Genomic DNA, 18,795 nt, shown 5'->3' with positions numbered 1-18,795 from the left:
TAAGCTCTTTTTACATAGTTATCTCATTTGATGCTTACAAGGTAAGTGCCATTATTATTTCCACTTTACAGATGAAGAAACTGAGGCTTAAATAGGTTAAGTGGCTTGTACAAGGTCACAGGGCTAGCACACGGTAGAGCTGGCATTCAGCTCTGTTGGATGCCAGACTCCGTGCTCTTAACCACTTCACCCACGTTTCTTGCAGTGTCATTGGTGAATCATCTGGATGTGCCTGTTCTGTGCAAATTCCCAGATCCCACTCTCAGACCCACTGACTCAGACCCTAAGGCTGGGCTGAGAAACCTGTACTTAACAGGAGCTCTGGGTGATTGATTATTGATACAACTGTTATCTCCTTGCATTGCCCCCTAAAGTGATTGTAAAGCATTCTGTTCATGTGCATATATAGTTCTGACAAAGCCTCCAAGCCAAAATAATGTGCAGGAATCTAAATTCTAGGATTTCATAAATACAAACAAGCAGCCAATAGTTCTTTTTTTTTTTTAATTTTATTTTTTATTTTTTAAGATTTACATCCAAATTAGTTAGCATATAGTGCAACAATGATTCCTGGAGTAGATTCCTTAGTGCCCCTGACCCATTTAGCCCATCCCCCCTCCCACAACCCCTCCAGCAACCCTCAGTTTGTTCTCCATGTTTGTGAGTCTCTTATGTTTTGTCCCCCTCCCTGTTTTTATATTATTTTTGTTTCCCTTCCCTTATGTTCCTCTGTTTTGTCTCTTAAAGTCCTCATATGAGTGAAGTCATATGATTTTTGTCTTTCTCTGACTAATTTCACTTAGCATAATACCCTCCAGTTCCATCCACATAGTTGCAAATGGCAAGGTTTCATTCTTTTTGATTGCCGAGTAATACTCCATTGTGTGTGTGTGTGTGTGTGTGTGTGTGTGTGTGTGTGTGTGTGTGTGTATACACACATATATATACTACATCTTCTTTATCCGTTCATCCATCGATGGACATTTGGGCTCTTTCCATACTTTGGCTATTGTTGATGGTGCTGCTATAAACATGGGGGTGCATGTGTCCCTTCGAAACAGCACACCTGTAATCCCATGGATAAATGCCTAGTAGTGTAATTGCTGGGTCGTAGGGTAGTTCTATTTTTAGTTTTTTGAGGAACCTCCATACTGTTTTCCAGAGTGGCTACACCAGCTTGCATTCCCAGCAGCTGATAGTTCTAATAGGGCAACTCTCTGTACTCTTAAGTCTGGTAATGCATCAATGTAATAAGCCGTGTAATGGTCAGAATTCATTTGTAGCGAATATCCAGACTAGTTCATTTAAGCAAAAAGGAATTTTTTCCTAGAAAATAAGACATTCAGCCATTATAGTATCTTTGAGAGAGCTGAAAAATATAGTAGTTGGATTGAGCATCCAAAAATGACTCCCAAAATGACAACGTAGTACTGACCTCAGAAGCTATCACTCTTGCCATGATTGGGAGACTGCCTGAGAAATGGAAGAGGAGAATGGGGGGTCAAGATGGGACCCTGGGTTTAGGGAGTAAGCAGAAGTGAAGTCCATCATGGTGATCATCAAGGAATAGCCAGGGAATTCAGACACAGAAACAGAAGCCAGGGAAGTCGAGAGTTCCAGAAGCCAGGAGTGGCTAACTTTGTAAGATACAGTAAGACAGCCAGTGGAGGGGGAGTGGGAGGAGGCAAGGCTAACAAGTCTCATTGACTTTGACAACTTGGTGATCTTTGCTAGATCAGCTAATGAGTTTTTCCAGCAGTTTCAGGGGAATGGTGAGGAAAGAAATCAGATGGGTGGGATAAAGAATAAATGGGAGGGGCGCCTGGGTGGCGCAGTCGGTTAAGCGTCTGACTTCAGCCAGGTCACGGTCTCGCGGTCCGTGAGTTCGAGCCCCGCGTCAGGCTCTGGGCTGATGGCTCGGAGCCTGGAGCCTGTTTCCGATTCTGTGTCTCCCTCTCTCTCTGCCCCTCCCCCGTTCATGCTCTGTCTCTCTCTGTCCCAAAAATAAATAAACGTTGAAAAAAAAAAAAAAGAATAAATGGGAAATGAGCAAATGGAAGCAGCAAGTGCAGCATGAACAAGGCTTTGAAAGGTAAGTTGAAATGGGAAGGAGATAAGATTGTATGGCTGGGATGATCTTGGACTGTAGGGTTTTTTATTTGCTGTTGTTTTGTTTGGTTTTTTTGGGTAGAGAGAAACTTGAGCATAGTGATAGCAGAGGCATTTGAAAGAGAAATTACTTGATGGTCAGTGTTCCAAAGGTCATAGGGGCACCTGGGTGGCTCAGTTGGTTGAGCGTCTGACTTCGGCTCGGGTCACGATCTTACGGTCCGCGGGTTCGGGCCCCGCGTCGGGCTCTGTGCTGTCAGCTTGGAGCCTGCAGCCTGCTTCGGATTCTATGTCTCTCTCTCTCTCTCTGCCCCTCCCCTGCTCATGCTCTGTCTCTCTCTCTCTGTCAAAAATAAATAAACATTGAAAAATTAAAAAAAAAAAAGGTCATAGAGGGAAGGGGTCAAGGCCTAGATGGGGGAGTTGGCCTGGAGTGCAGGAGGGACAGCTCATCTTATTATGGCTGGGGAAAAGGAGCTGACAGCAGATACAGATACAGGTGCGTTCCCAGCATAGGAATGAGTGGTAGAAACATAATCATGGCCATAATTATGTCTTAATTTTCTACTCAAAGTAGATGAGGTCACCTGCTGAGAAGCAAGGGACTAGATACTGGGTGTGGAGCTTGGAGAGTTACAGGTTTGGAACATCAACTGCTAAGGGCAAGTGAAAGACTATTGTTAGTCAAGGAGATTGTCAGCCCAGATAAAATTGAGAATTTTGAGTTCAGAGTAGGGCAACCTGCCCAAATGGTGCATGCTTTAGGATTTCCTTTCCTTGGCCGGGAGTGGACAGGTGGGACATGGGACTGTTCCAGGGGTAATGCTGATTTCCAGTTCAGGATAATACTGGACTCTGTGCCTCAGATCTCCTAACTACATGTGCTGTTTCCTGTTTGGGTGTCAGGTACCTCAGTCAGGAACCCTGAAGCTGTCCCACTTACGGGAAGGAACATATACCTTTCAGCTCACTGTGATGGACACTGCTGGGCAGAGAAGCTCTGACAACGTCTCAGTGACAGTGCTGCCCATGACCTTCTCCACAGGAGGTGAGAGGAAAGTCCTTCCTTTGCATTCACAACGGCCGACAGAAACCAGCTACTTACAGAAAGATGGTATTGGATTAGCATTTTATATTCTTAAATTTTTTTTAACATTTATTTATTTTTTGATAGAGACAGAGTGTGAGTGGGGGAAGGGCAGAGAGAGAGGGAGACACAGAATCCAAAACAGGCTCCAGGCTCTGAGCTGTCAGCACAGAGCCGGACGCGGGGCTCGAACTCACGAACTGTGAGATCATGACCTGAGCCGAAGTCAGATGCCTAACCGACTGAGCCACCCAGGGGCCCCCACAACTGTTTACTTCTTAATTTTAACCAGAAATTAAGGTTTTTAAGGGTTAAGAATTCTAATATAAAGCTTAATAATGTTAAATAGTTTAAAATACATTTATTTAAAAAAAACCTTTTTTTAATGTTTATTTCTGAGACAGAGAGACAGAGCGTGAGTGGGGGAGGGGCAGAGAGAGAGGGAGACACAGAATCCGAAGCAGGCTCCAGTCTCTCAGCTGTCAGCACAGAGCCCGATGCAGGGCTCAAACTCACGGACCATGAGATCATGACCTGAGCCAAAGTCGGATGCCCAACCAACTGAGCCACCCAGATGCCCCAGCAGTTTATATTCTGACTTCATTCCATGGGCTCTTCCATTCCATTTTTAGTTGTTGTTGAATTAAGAGGCTTTTCTAAACATATGACAATTTAAAACAAATTAAAATTTATAAAGTGCAAGTGTCAATTTAAAAGGACTATTTAGGGATGCCTGGGTGGCTCCGTCGGTTAAGTGTTCGACTTTGGCTGAGGTCATGATCTCACAGTTTGTGAGTTCGATCCCTACGTTGGGCTCTGTGCTGACAGCTCAGAGACTGGAGCCTGTTCTCTCTGCCCCTCTCAAAAATAAACATTAAAAAAAATAAAATTTAAAAAAAACCATAAAAGGACTATTTAGCTCTTTCTGCCCACAGGTCCTGTCCCCATGCTTTAATAAAAACACTATTGGGGCGCCTGGGTGGCTCAGTCAGTTAAGCATCTGACTTCGGCTCAGGTCATGATCTCACAGTCCGTGTGTTCGAGCCCCGCGTCGGGCTCTGTGCTGATGGCTCAGAGCCTGGAGCCTGCTTTGGTCTCCCTCTCCCTCTGCCCCTCCCCCGCTCATGCTCTGTCTCTCTCTCTCTCAAAAATAAATAATAAACGTTAAAAAAAATCTCAAATTGGGGTGCCTGGGTGGCTCAGTCGGTTAAGCGTCTGGCTTCAGCTCAGGTCATGATCTCACGGTCCGTGAGTTCGAGCCCCGTGTCGGTCTCTGTGCTGACGGCTCGGAGCCTGGAGCCTGCTTCGGATTCTGTGTCTCCCTCTCTCTCTGCCCCTCCCCTGTTCATGCTCTGTCTGTCTCTGTCTCAAAAATAAATAAAAACATTTAAAAAAAATTTAAAAACACTATTGGGCAAAAAAAAAAAAAAAAGGGCTAAAATTTTTCATGGACACGTTAACACAAATACTAATAATATAGCTTTACATACATGTGATGGTTCTCACTTTCAGTTGCACAAGGTAAACTCATTCTTCTCATTTATCTATGTTTCTTACCTTCCAAACATCTGCATTTCTAAGATTAGCTCATCAAGTTAAAAAATATATATATATACATATATGTATATGGAACTTGAGAGCACAAAAGACATAGAGGTATTGCAGGGGGAAACCCCCCACAGTTGACTCCAGGGAGAGGTACAGAGATGCTGTGTATTTGAGGGTCTTGTCGTTCAGTCCGCGGACTCTGTCAGTGTGTGCGGGACCGCAGGGTGCACAGGAGCTGTGCGAGGCACTGAGCATACAGAGGTGCTCACCCGCGCCCACGTGGTGAGCCTTCACAGTCACTAACCATGGCTCCAGAAAACCCATCCTTCACATGTCTTTGCCATCCCTGAAAAACTCAGTCAGTGGGAGAATAAGGGTAAAAAGATCAGAGAATGACTGCATATGGCTGATCTTGTCTTCCATCCAACATAGGTCGGGATGCATATTGAAAATGAAGCAAGACTTGAGAATCCTAAGGATTTGGCACCCCTGATAATTTGCCTTCCACAGGGACACAGAGCACAATCGGTGTTTGGAATGTGACTGGCTGACTCCCCGTCCGGCCGAGGTTCCAGCCTCCTATGAGGAAGGAGGCTGCTGCCTGTGGCCTGGTGTGACACCAATTTCCTGCCCACTGTTGCCCTCTGAAGCAGTGATGGCAAGTGAGAGGAGCCGTCCGGGTCAGGAGTCTGATCCTGCCCAGATTCCAGCAGGGCCGTTGATCTATGGCAGCTGCAAAGTAGAGCCAGACAGCTACTCAACACATTTTTGAGGGGTGCCTGTCTGGCTCAGCCAGAAAAACGTGTGACTCTTGATCTCTGGGTTCGAGCCCCACATTGGGCATAGAGGTTACTAAAAAATAAACTTAAAAACATATTTTTAGTACCTCGGTGTACTGGGCATGCACCAGGGCCATGGGAAACATGGCATCGGCCCCAGCCACTCCCTCCCTACGGAGGACCGCCGAACCCAGAGGGCTGTCCTGGGATCGAGTGCTCGCCTGGGCAGGAACCAAGTCAGGTGCCGATTATTGGAAGAAAGAGCTCATAGGAAGAAGGCATGGATATCCCATTATCCCTATAGAAGTTTGAAAGGGATTTTGCTTTGTACAACCAAGGTGCCTGGGCGGGAGAAAGGGATAGAAGTGTGGGTACAAGCAGAGAGCTAACACTGCACCAGCCCAGTGTTTGCCTGGGTTCTTGACTTGGGCCAGTTTTCCAGGGCTCCAAAGATAAATTGCCAGTTGCACACTTCCGGCCTTTCTCCAAGATGACAAAATGTATCTGAAGTGGCAGAAAGTTATGTGCATCGCTTTTGATTACTGAAAGGCCACTGGAGTATAGATCTTATATATGTAACTTTTTATAGAAAATTAAGGGGCACCTGGGTGGCTCCGTTGCTTGGGCATCCGACTTCGGCTCAGGTCATGATTTCTCGGTCTGTGAGTTTGAGCCCCATGTCTGGTTCTGTGCTGATAGCTCAGAGCCTAGAGCCTGCTTCAGATTCTGTCTCCCTCTCTCTCTCTGTCCTTCCCCCACTCACACTTTGTCTCTCTCTCAAAAGAAAGGAAAGAAAGAAAGAAAGAAAGAAAGAAAGAAAGAAAGAAAGAAAGAAGAAGGAAGAAAGAAAGAAAGGAAGAAAGAAAGAAAGGAAGAAAGAAAGAAAGGAAGAAAGAAAGAAAAAATTTAAAAGAATGGCTGTGTTATTAACTGCTATCTGGAATCACTCTCTGGCTAGATTGGAATAACAAACTATGAATTAAAGTAATAAAACATCACATAGAGACATTGAAAACCAGAACTGGGGACAGAGAGGTGGTTCTCTCCCTTCTATTATAAATATATATTGGTCTTGCAGTTAATAACCCAGCTGTAATAGTAACCAGGGGTGGCACCATCTGGGGGACATAGGCAAGCATAGTACCCCTGCTGATGTGATAATTTGGGTGATCTTTGGATATAGAGGCTGCGTGTTTTCAAGCTTTGAGAAAAATAATCTATTCAAATGCCAAGCCATCAAACACTTCCAATATGATCTAGATCAGTGGTCTCCAAAGAGGATCCCCCCCCACAGATAAAGACATTTGTAGGATGGAAAAGAAGACACCTGAACTTATATTTTTAGTAATTTTTAATCTCTTCCTTGAATTTTTAGTATATTTTATATCATATTTAATATGTTAGTATGCTGGTACATGCATATTATTTTTAGATGGAGATGTGTGTTTATTACACTATATGCATAGTATACAACACTATATGTATTGATCAGATGTATGTCAAAAAAATTTAGAGACCACTGATCTAGTAATAAATGGATATGTTACAAATATCAGTCTATCTCCCAAAGCTACCAAGTAGTAAGTAAAACCTTGACATATTTAGGATTTCCATGTCATGAACTCAAAAATGTGAGCAGTAACTGTATCCCGCTTGGTATGCAGGGTAACAGTTTTCCTTCACTTTCCTCCGAGTTCCTTTCCTGGAACCGAAGCAGATTCTCCTTTCCAGGCCCAAATTTTCAGTCATAACTGAGGCCCTTTGCTTCCTCTTCTTTCTCAGGAGCTTCTCCCACCATTTCTTCTCTTCTTCCTGGATCAAGGTATCTTCAAATTGCCTTGTACCCAGATAGACTCCTTTCCCAGGCCCTTGTTTAACTGCATGCAATGGAATATGTATCCAAGATTTCACATGGACTTGTATACTATGCTCAACCATTTGCCTCGGTGGATTATCATAATCTACCATTCTCCCATGTCCTGAGAGAATTGTCTAGTTCCTTGTGTCCCTGGGAAATTAGGGAGTTCCTCACGACCTACGTCTAGCCTGATACCTTTACTCTGCATCAACCAGTGTCAAAGTCACCCAGCTGTTGTGTAGCTAAGTCTAGTAAAGTTGGCTTAATCTGGAGTAGGGGAATGCCTTTCAAGAAAATACATGTAGCTCCTTTACACTGTAGATTAAAAACTCCTAACAGCTTCAGGGCCACCTGAAGCCACTTCAGGGGCCCCTGGGGGGCTTGGTTGGTTGAGTGTGTGTCTTTGGCTCAGGTCATGATATAGCGGTTTGTGGGTTCAATCCCCCCGTTGGGCTACATGCTAACAGTGCGGAGCCTGTTTGGGATTCTCTCTCTGTCCTTCTCCCACTTGTATGCATGCTTGCTCTCTGTCTCTCAAAATAAGTAAATAAACTTTAAAAAAAAAAAACAAACCCTGGGGTGCCTGGTGGCTCAGTAGGTTAAGCATCCGACTTTGGCTCAGGTCATGGTCTCACAGTTCGTGAGTTCGAGCCCTGTGTCGGGCTCTGTGCTGACAGCTCAGAGCCTGGAGCCTGCTTCAGATTCTGTGTCTCCCTCTCTGTCTGCCCCTCCCCTGCTCACACACGCACGTGTGTGTGCATGTGTGCAAAATAAAAATAAACATTATAAATGTTTATCTCAAAAATAAATAAACATTAAAAAAAACCTAACAGCTCCAAAAGGGAGACAATTTCATTATTTGAAGAAAATAAATTCATACCAGCCAGTAGCTAGAGATTGTGTTTATTCTTTATGGCGGTAGGGATGTATGGTAGTCAACAAATAGGGTTCAATAGTCGAAAGTTAATCTCAGTAAAAATGATCACTTAGAAAACAAGAATGCAAGACATAGCATGTCTAAAGACATAGCATGTATAAAATGGTGTCTCTACTAAAACACATTCAGCCAGCCAAATGCCATGCGGGGTGGGGGGCAGTGTTAGGGGGCCCACAGAGTCGACGGGATGAACAAAGGAACACAGAGTGAGACGTGAGGGAGCAAACCCGGGGCTGGCTGGGGAAGACCAGAGCTGCTGCTCGTCTGTTCCCACCTGGTAGGCAGCGCTGGCCTGGAGAACAGCCCCGCGACCAAGAGCCCATGTGATGCCTCAGAGTTAAGTCAGGGGGTCAAGGAGGCACCCCTTTCTCGCAACCTGTTGCTCCAGCTCAGACTGTTGGTGTCTGCCCCGTTATGTGCATCTCTCTCCCCCAAAATGTTCCATGTACATAGTCTTACTTAATCGTGACACAGCGAAGTGTTGACGATATGGCACTCCTGTGACTTGAGACTTGTTCGCAAACAGGATGCTCGAACGTTTGCTCACGCTATCACTTCTCTTGTGATGATGGCTGCTGCATTGACATCATGCTGGCTTGCGATGGAGTGGAGCAGTGTCCTGATGGGTCCGATGAGGCTTTCTGTCATAACTGTGAGTCAGCTGCATGGCCTTTTCGGGCAAGGCGGGGAGACGGGATGTCTTTATTTTCACAATAAAATGCAAATTCAGTATTGTTCTTTTTCTGCCCAGTTTTAGGTATAAGTTCATGTGAATAAGCTATGCCTTAAATTAAATGACCATTAACTATAAGTCTCTAATCTGAGTTCCAAATGTCAAATGTTTTATATTGCTTACCTTCTTCAAAATTTGCTTTGTTTTCTAAAAGACTCTTCCCCATCCTAAAAATGCTGTGAGGAATATGCTTTTAAAAAAAACTAAAGTGAGGGGCGCCCGGGTGGTTCAGTTGGTTAAGCGGCCGACTTCGGCTCAGGTCATGATCTCGCGGTCCGTGAGTTCGAGCCCCGCGTCGGGCTCTGTGCTGACAGCTCAGAGCCTGGAGCCTGTTTCAGATTCTGTGTCTCCCTCTCTCTGACCCTCCCCCGTTCATGCTCTGTCTCTCTCTGTCTCAAAAATAAATAAATGTTAAAAAAAAAAAAAAAAAAACTAAAGCAAGTTAAGATTTTGTTTTGATAAATTTTTTAGAAAAAAAATTTTTTTCAATATCTATTTTTGAAAGAGAGACACACAGAGCACAAGCTAGGAGGGGCAGAGAGAGAGGGAGACACAGAATCTGAAGCAGGATCCAGGCTCTGAGCTGTCAGCACAGAGTCCAAGATGGGGCTCGACCTCACAAACCGTGAGATCGTGACCCAAGCTGAAGTCAGACAGACGCTTAACAGACTGAGCCACCCAGGCGCCCCTAGAAAAAATTGTGATGTACTAGGGTGTAGCTAAGTCAGGACTGTAAACCAGTCTTATAATGTCACCTACATACACAAAAGGGCACTGAAAGAAAGAAGAAAAACTGCTGGTTTTGAAGCAGGATGTAAAATCTCAAAACCTTAGGCTTAAGCTTTGTTGTTGTTATTGTTGTTTTAATTTTTTTGACGTTTATTTATTTTTGAGAGAGAGAGACAGGGCATGAGTGGGGGAAGGGGCAATGAGAGAGAGGGAGACACAGAATCTGAAGCAGGCTCCAGGCTCTGAGCTGTCAGAGCAGAGCCCGATGCAGGGCTCAAACGCACAAACCATGAGATCATGGCCTGAGCCAAAATCGGACGCTTAACCACCCGAGCCACCCAGGCGCCCCTTAAGCTTTGTTTTTGTCAATTTATTTGTGACATTTAGAAAGCCAGTTATTGGAAGAAGAGAAAACAGTTTACCCATTCGAAAAGAAGAGAGTAATTTTTATGGGGCTCTAACGTGGCTTAGATGGTTATTATTCCCAAGTATCCATGGCTTCGAATCTACTGCAAATTTAGTGCTTTTAATTACAGTTCAGAAAAGAAACCCAGCAGCTAACGGTAGCTCCTGTATCCTTCAGTGAGCCTTGACCGGAAGACGGTGACCCACACAGCAACTGCCCAGCCTAGAATCACAGGACCAATCAAAGAGGTGGCAGGAGGCTCCTTCTTGGAAAAGTCCCAGAAAGTGACTGTCCCAAACCAGCCACTGGTGGTATCAAACACAGAGAAGAGGAATCATTCCACTTTTTGGGGACCAGAGAGTCAGACTGATCCTGTGATGCCAGGTAAGGACCTCAACAGCTTCTCCGCAAACAGCCTCATTTTCTCCAGTGACGCTGGGCTCAAAATGAAGGTTATATTTGAAGAGTATTATGGAAATAAAACAAAGAAGAGAGTTAAAATGAAAACTGTGGCCAAAAAGGAAAAAAAAAAAAAAAACCCCACCCCATCTGACATTTGCACTGATTATTTATACTAAGGAACACCTACTAAATACATTCATACATTCATATATACTCCAGGGCTACCTGTACATTTATTAGTAAGTACGTTCGAATTAGGAAATTTCAACACCTGTGTTAAGAAAACAAATGCCCTATGTGTGAAATTTTAGGTTATTTTGAGATGAAACAGCATAACCCTCTTCGCACTAAGCTAGTGAATGTAAGTAAAGAGAATCTATGTCATATTGAAATGGTTGCTTGTGGGGCGCCTGGGTGGCTCAGTTGGTTAAGTGTCTGACTTCGGCTCAGGTCATGATCTCACAGTTCGTGAGTTCGAGTCCCACGTCGGGCTCTGTGCTGACAGCTCAGAGCCTGGAGCCTGCTTCACATTCTGTGTCTCCCTCTCCCTCTCTGTCTCTCTCTCTCTCTCTCTCTGCCCCTTCCCTGCTCATGCTCTGTCTCTCTCTGTCTCAAAAATAAATAAACATTTAAAAAAATTAAAAAAAAAAAAAGAAATGGTTGCTTGTGCGAGCACTTCAGTCCTATGCTCCCAATTAACGAAATCTGTAACTTTTTTGTTTTCACTAATAAGGCTAATAAGAATCTTGTCTACGTTCACACTGCTGAAACATTAACATTCTGTCATGTTAAATTTGTTTTTGCACATTTGTATTGTTTGTGACAAGAGACAGAAATATAGAATATCACGTTTCTGTACGCCTTTGTAAATGTCTTTTCAGTACTCAAACTCTGCATACCTTATACAGAAATAATCTGTCGCTACTTTAATAACTTCTTTATGAAATTCTTTTGTTCTATGCAGAAGATGCAAATAATAAAAAAGGAAAATAATTTAAAATACCACTCTTTACTGAAAACAACTTTTGGTATTTTGGTATATTTTTTTCTAGTCTTGTTTATCTAATGTTTAGTTTTTTTCATGTATTCTTTTTTTTAATGTTTATTTATTTTTGAGGGAGAGAGAGAATGTGAGCATGCACGCGCGGGTAAGAGCACGAGTCACGGAGGGGCAGAGAAAGGGAGACACAGAATCTGAAGTTGGCTCCAGGTTCTGAGCTCTCAGCAGAGCCCCATGCGGGGCTCAAACCCATGAACTATGACACCATGACCTGAGCCAAAGTCAGATGCTTAACTGACTGAGCCACCCAGGCACCCCGTCTACTGTTTAGATTTTAAGTGTATCTGTACAGATATGTCCACAGAAATATTCCATGAAGGGTTTTCTTTTGGACAGTTTAGACTAGGTGCTTTCAAATGCCTAAGCTGGGTCTATACCTTTGTTAGTACTGCCACCTAATGGGTAAATCAGCCCATGTAGCAAAACTCACCATTAATATTCTGTTGCATTTTTTCTGGTCACTTTCATTTATACACATACATGCACACATTTATTCACTTTTTATCTTAGCATAATTAATATACAGTGTTATAGTCTCAGGCATACAATATAATGATTTAATAATTCTATGCATTGCTCCCTGCTCATCATGGTAAGTTTACTCTTAATCCCCTTCACCAACTTCACCCATCCCCCAGCCAGTTCCCCTCCCTCAACCACCAGTTTGTTCTCTGTATTTAAGTCTGTTTTTGTTTTTGTTTCTTTTTTTCTTTGTTCACTTGTTTTGTTTCTTAATTTCCACATATGAGTGAAATTGTATGGTATTTGTCTTTCGCTGACTTATTTCACTTAGCGTTATACTCTCTGGGTTCATCCATGTTGTTGCAAATGGCAAGATTTTGTCCTTTTTATGGCTGAGTAATATTCCATTTTACACACACACACACACACACACACACACACACACACGTCTTTATCCATTCATTTATGGAGGGGCACTTGTGTTCCTTCCATATCTTGGCTATTGTAAATAATGCCGCAGTAAACAGGGACACATATATCTTTTCAAATTAGTGTTTTGTTTTCTTTGGGTAAATACCCAGTAATGGAATTCCTGGATCATATGGTAATCTATTTTTAATTTTTTGAGGAACTTCCATATTGTTTTCCACAGTGACTTTACCAGTTCATGTTCCCACCAACGGAATACAAAGATTCCTTTTTTTTTTTTTTTCCAACGTTTATTTATTTTTGGGGGGACAGAGAGAGACATAGCATGAACGGGGGAGGGGCAGAGAGAGAGGGAGACACAGAATCGGAAACAGGCTCCAGGCTCTGAGCCATCAGCCCAGAGCCCGACGCGGGGCTCGAACTCACGGACCGCGAGATCGTGACCTGGCTGAAGTCGGACGCTTAACCGACTGCGCCACCCAGGCGCCCCAAAGATTCCTTTTTTAACGTGTCCTCATCAACACTTGTTATTACTTATCTTTTTTGTTTTTAGCCATTCTGACATTGTGATTTTGATTTACGTTTTCTTGATGATTAGCTATGTTGAACATCTTTCCATGGGTCTGTGGTTCACTTGTATGTCTTCTATGGGAATATGTCTATTCTGCCCATTTTTAATCAGATTCTTTGTGGACTTTTGGGGGAGGGTGTTAGGCTTATTAAGTTCTTTATATATTTTGGATTTTAACCCATTACTTGATATATCATTCACAAATACCTTCTCCCATTTGGTAAGTTGCCTTATCATTTTGTTGATGGCTTCATTTGCCATGAAAAGCTTTTTACTTTGGTGTAGTCCTAATACTTTTATTTGTTTGTTTGTTTTTCCTCTTGCCTAAGGAAACACATCTAGTAAAATGTTTCTATAGCTAGCGTTAAAGATATTACTGCCTATGTTTTCTTCTAGGAGTTTTATGGTTTCGGGTCTCACATTTAGGTCCTTAATCCATTTTGAGTTTGTTTTTGTGTATGGTGTAAGAAAGTGGTCCAGTTTCATTCTTTTGCATGTGGCTGTCCAGTTTTCCCAACACCATTAATTGAAAAGACTGCCTTTTCCCCTTGTATATTCTTGCTTCCTTTGACCGTATAGTTGTAGGTTTATTTTTGGATTTTCTATCCTGTTCCATTGATCGATGTGTCTATTTTTGTGCTCATACCATACTGTTTGGATTACTGCAGCTTTGTAGTATATCTTGAAATCTGGGATTATGATACCTCCAGCTTTGTTCTTCTTTCTCACGTTTGCTTTGGTTATTTGGGATCTTCTTTGATTTTATATAAATTTTAGGATTATTTGTTGTAGTTTTGTGGAAAATGTTATTGGTATTTTGAGAGGATTACATTAAATCTGTAGATTGCTTTGGGTAGTATAGACATTTTAACAGTATTTGTTCTTCCAGTCCATGAGCATGGTGTATCTTTCCATTTGTTTGTGTCAGTTTCAGTTTCTTTCTTCAGTGTTTTATAGTTATTGGAGTTTAAGTCTTTTACCTCCCTGATTAAGTTTATTCCTAAGTATTTTATTCTTTTTGGTGCAATTGTAAATGGGATTTTTTTCCTTAATTTCTCTTTCTACTACTTCATTATTAGTATTTATAAATGCAACAGATTTTTGTATACTAATTTTGTATCCTGCAACTCTACTGAATTCATTTATCAGTTCTAATAGTTTTTTGGACATTTATTCACTTTTAACAAAATAGGAACACATTATGTTCATGAAACTTTTCTTTTTCTCAGGAGTATTTATGTGTGTTATTACATGCCCATCAAAGACCAAAACTTCTTTCTCAGTGTTTATTTCTTTGAGGCGGGGAGGGGCACAGAGAGGGGGATGGCAGGATCCAAAGCAGGCACTTCACTGATAGCAGCAAGCTCCATGTGGGGCTTGAACTCACAAATAGAAAGACCGTGAGCCAAAGTTGGACGCTTAACCACCCAGGAACCCCAAAACAAAAACTTAAAAAAAAATTTTTTTTTAATGTTTATTTATTTTTGAGAGAGAGACAGAGACAGAGTGTGAGTGGGGGAGGGGCAGAGAGAGAGGGAGACACAGCATCTGAAACAGATTCTGGGTTCAGAGCTGTCAGCACAGAGCCTGACGTGCGGCTCGAACTCATGAACTGTGAGGTCATGACCTGAGCTGAAGTTGGACGCTCAACAGACTGAGCCACGGCAGGTGCCCCAAAAACAAAAACATTTTTAAGAAACAAAGCAAACAAACAAAAAAAGAAACAAACAAAAGGACTCCTAAATACAGAGAACACACTGATAGGTGCTAGAAGGGAGGTGGTTGGGGAAATGGATGGAAAAAGAAATAAAAGCCTGGAGGCTGCTTCTGATTCTGTGTCTCTCTCTCTCTCTGCCCCTCTCCCGCTTGCACTCTGTCTCTCTGCCTCTCTCTGTCTCTGTCTCTGTCTCTCTCTCTCTCTCTCTCTTAAAAATAAATAAAAATGTTAAAAAAAAATTTTTTTTAAATGCATCACCAGAGCGCCTGGGTGGCTCAGTCCTTTGGGCCTCCATCTCTTGATTTCGGCCCAGGTCATGATCTCATGGTTTGTGAGTTTGAACCCCGGGTCAGACTCTGTGCTGACAGCGTGGAGCCTGCTTGAGATTCTCTCTCTCCCTCTCTCTCTCTGCCCCTCCTCTGCTCTCTCTCAAACAAACATTTAAAAAACTAATAAGGGGCACCTGGGTGGCGCAGTCGGTTAAGCGTCCGACTTCAGCCAGGTCACGATCTCGCGGTCCGTGAGTTCGAGCCCCGCGTCGGGCTCTGGGCTGATGGCTCAGAGCCTGGAGCCTGTTTCCGATTCTGTGTCTCCCTCTCTCTCTGCCCCTCCCCCGTTCATGCTCTGTCTCTCTCTGTCCCAAAAATAAAATAAAAACGTTGAAAAAAAAATTTTAAAAACTAATAAAATAAATAAATAAATAAATAAAAATGCATTCCTATTTGTGACCTGTGCCTGGATTTTACAAGGATCATCAGCTAATATAATAAGGACAAGTTGAATTTTCTGCCACTTCCTTCCCCTACAGGCATCTCGTAAGGATAAAAAACTTAACTCACTGAAGATATGTTAAAGAGATACTATCATTAATACTGATAATATAGTACAGAAAGTAATGAGATGCAGTTTTTCACCTGTCACATTGGCAAGGTGAAAAACTATTATTACCTTGCCAATAATATGGAGCCAATAGTATGGAGCACAGAGAAACAATACTCAGGCGCTCTTGGTGGGACTGAACCCAGTACAATCTTCTAGAGGGCAGTTTCTGAAGCACTGAATCTGTATGTGCCCTGATTCAGTTATCCCACACTTGGGAATTCATCCCAAGCGTGTTACTAAGGATAAAATTAAGGACCTGTGCCAATATCCAGTCACACAGTGAATGTCCGCTCACCCGCTCAGAGCCGCGGTGGTGCCTGTGTTTGTTCAGCACGCAGTGACTCAATGGCTGAACTGTTGTGAGATGTGGCTGCATCTGTAGGGCCTGTTCCCTGTGTGGCCCAAGTCATTTATTAACAAGGCTGTCCTCTTTCTATCGGAGCTGGCCGGAGGAAAGAAATCAGATGTCCAGCACTGCAGAGTGCTCGAAAAGTGGTGTATCCACATTCACATTCACAGTGAATCCTTTTTTTTTTTTATTAAAAAAATTTTTTTTAACGTTTATTTATTTTTGAGAGAGAGAGAGTGCACGCTCATGCGTGCACACACAAGTGAGGGAGGGGCGGAGAGAGGGAGACAGAGGGTCCAAAGCAGGCTCGTGAGCGAGGAGCCTGGAGTGGGGGCTCAAATTCACGAATTGTGAGATCAGGACCTGAGCTGAAATCAAGAGTAGGCCGCTTAACCAAGCCACCCAGGCACCCCTTGAATCCATTTTTTTGGAAGTTGAGAATTCATGTCCAGCCCGGCAGGTCAACCAAGTTCTTTAAGGATCCAAACTGAAGCATGAACTTGGGAGAATGCCTGGTCTCTGTATGGGCACATGGGGTTCTGCCTGCACTGTCTCCGATTTCCCTGCTAAACATGCCAAAGCCTCACTGTTTCACTTCTCTCCGGAGGTAGCCAGAGTGAGCACCTGCGACCTTCGCATCGTTATGGGAGGTGTTTTATCCAGAGAGGCTATCCTTATAAAGGATACTCAAAAGAGTTTTTTCATGTGCGCTGTATTTTTCATGGCTATTTCATTTTTTCGTTCTGCTGGACTGTCTCTTCTTATTGAGAAGCCATTCTGAACTTATGAAATAACACGTCTGGGAAGGTAGTTTGAATTTGTTGAAGCCTGATGAATAACATTATGCTCCCACATGATGGCAGGAGTCAACTGTTTCCTCAGATGAATGGATCTTGTCCTAGTATAATCCAGAACATTTCCTGAAGAGAGCTCCTTCTTACCTACTCTGTTGACATGCGGTGTGGTCTACCAGTGAATAGTGAGAAAGAACGATTCTGTTGTCTGTGTTAGTTGGCAGGTGGTCACAGGAAGCCATAGTACATTCTGGAAGGCAGGCCCGTATTGTAATCACTTTTCTAGCTAGTGTTTCCACCTTCCTTCCAGAACATGCTTGCATGTGCAGTGGTGACTGAAAATAAATTTAAAGCAACTTCGGTCCAGCTTCCAACTCCTTCTGTGAGTGCATGGCTATGCATGGTACACGTTAACACAATAGGTCATTCAGAAGAGGGGAAAAATAATTTCCTAAGACATTAACTTTTCTAAAAGGATCATTACCAAAATGAGTTATTTGCAGAAGCAAATTCCATCTTTGTCTCGTTTGTTCTGACTTGCCACTCTGGGGAGAGCCTATGATAGCACGTGTGGAATGAAGCATTTCTCTATGGTGTTCCATACGTTGGTGTCCAGGAAAAGTGAATCAGGCAGTCTGGAAATGACAGTGAATTCCTCCCTGAAATGTAGAAAACAGAAATTCACATTTCAAATACCAACTCGGGCAGGGCACGTCCCCTGGAAATTCTAGAGTCTGTGGCCACTGTGGCTTCTTAAGTCTCCTGTGTGTACTGTCCTCTCCCTAATGCCTGAGCTCGCCCACCTCCCACAGCACTGGCTTCCTCTCCCCAGGAGTGAGGGCATTTAAGAAAATACTCTTCAAATTTGACAACTGAAGATCCAGAATGAATATGTTTACTTTCAAATGAACCCATCTCCAAGGCAAGATCCCCTTTCTAAGTACAATTAACCTATTTCTCTGCTGCATCCTTAATAGAGAGCTTTATCTCAGACTTCCTAAGGAAATATTTCAATTTGTGATTTTGCCTAGTTATTTTTGATTTGCCTGGATATGAGTAAATAGATACAGTATAAACTCTAAGTTCTTGGATCTGTGACTTTGAGAGCAGTTTGGTTCAGTAGAAAAGCTCCTGCTCTGGGTGCCCGGGTGTCTCAGTCGGTTGAGCATCTGACTTCAGCTCAGGTCATGATCTCGCTGTTTGTGAGTTTGAGCCCCACGTTGGGCTCTGTGCTGACAGCTCAGAGCCTGGAGCCTGCTTCGGATTCTGTGTCTCCCTCTCTCTCTGCCCTCCCCTCTCATGCTGTCTCTGTCTCTCTCTCAAAAATAAATAAACATTAAAGAAAATATTTTTTAAAAAAGAAAGACAAGCTCCTGCTGTGGATCGGTCCTGGGTTCTAATCCCAGCACCACCTGGTACTAGTATCCAGGTAATTAACTTCTCTGAACTGTGTTTCCTTGCTTGAAAGAGGATAATCATATCTTCTCACAGTGTTGCTATACGTAGTGCGTGAGATATCGTACGTAAATATAATTTATGTCTCTCAGTAACTGTTAGTGCTAGATGAATTTTCGCTAGAGCACTCACTAGGAAACTCAGGTAAGAGAGCTACAAGCTTACGAGATAGTTAATTCTAATAAAAAATAGAAATAGTGCAGTGGTGGTCCCAGTACTGAGTTTCTCTTCAGAATTAAGGTGAAGAATCTCTCATCTTTGGTGGAAAGATGGGGTGGGGGAGGGGATTGTGAATGTGGTTATTTCGTATTTTTACATTGGATAGAAGACAAACGAGTTAATCCTCTGAAAAGAATTGGATGTTGGTAAATTTCAGTGTTTTTATTCCTGGCTCATTATTTTTAAAAAGTAGGACATGAATTCCCAGCCATGTGATCTTCCCACTTCCAGATTTATTATTGGAAATAGTACTTACTGAGTGCCTGTCA

General features: G+C 42.9%; 1 protein-coding gene across 6 annotated transcripts in view; it reads left to right on the top strand.

The window, feature by feature from the left end:
- Nucleotides 1–18,795, top strand: part of LRP11 (LDL receptor related protein 11) — a 64,612-nt gene that overhangs the window by 22,112 nt on the left and 23,705 nt on the right. For 3 of the 6 annotated variants that reach the window (XM_045058192.1, XM_045058190.1, XR_006598394.1), the window contains exons 3-5: nt 3,016–3,223; nt 8,845–8,970; nt 10,364–10,570. In XM_045058192.1, the coding sequence (XP_044914127.1) occupies nt 3,016–3,223; nt 8,845–8,970; nt 10,364–10,570 (541 nt within the window). The remainder of the gene's footprint in view (nt 1–3,015; nt 3,224–8,844; nt 8,971–10,363; nt 10,571–18,795) is intronic. The other 3 variants (XM_045058191.1, XM_006932087.5, XM_045058193.1) reach the window with 2 other exon arrangements.

The sequence above is a fragment of the Felis catus genome, chromosome B2 (genome assembly GCF_018350175.1).
Source record: "Felis catus isolate Fca126 chromosome B2, F.catus_Fca126_mat1.0, whole genome shotgun sequence".
Taxonomy (NCBI): Eukaryota; Metazoa; Chordata; class Mammalia; order Carnivora; family Felidae; genus Felis; species Felis catus.
This window is presented reverse-complemented; position numbering and strand designations above follow the sequence as displayed.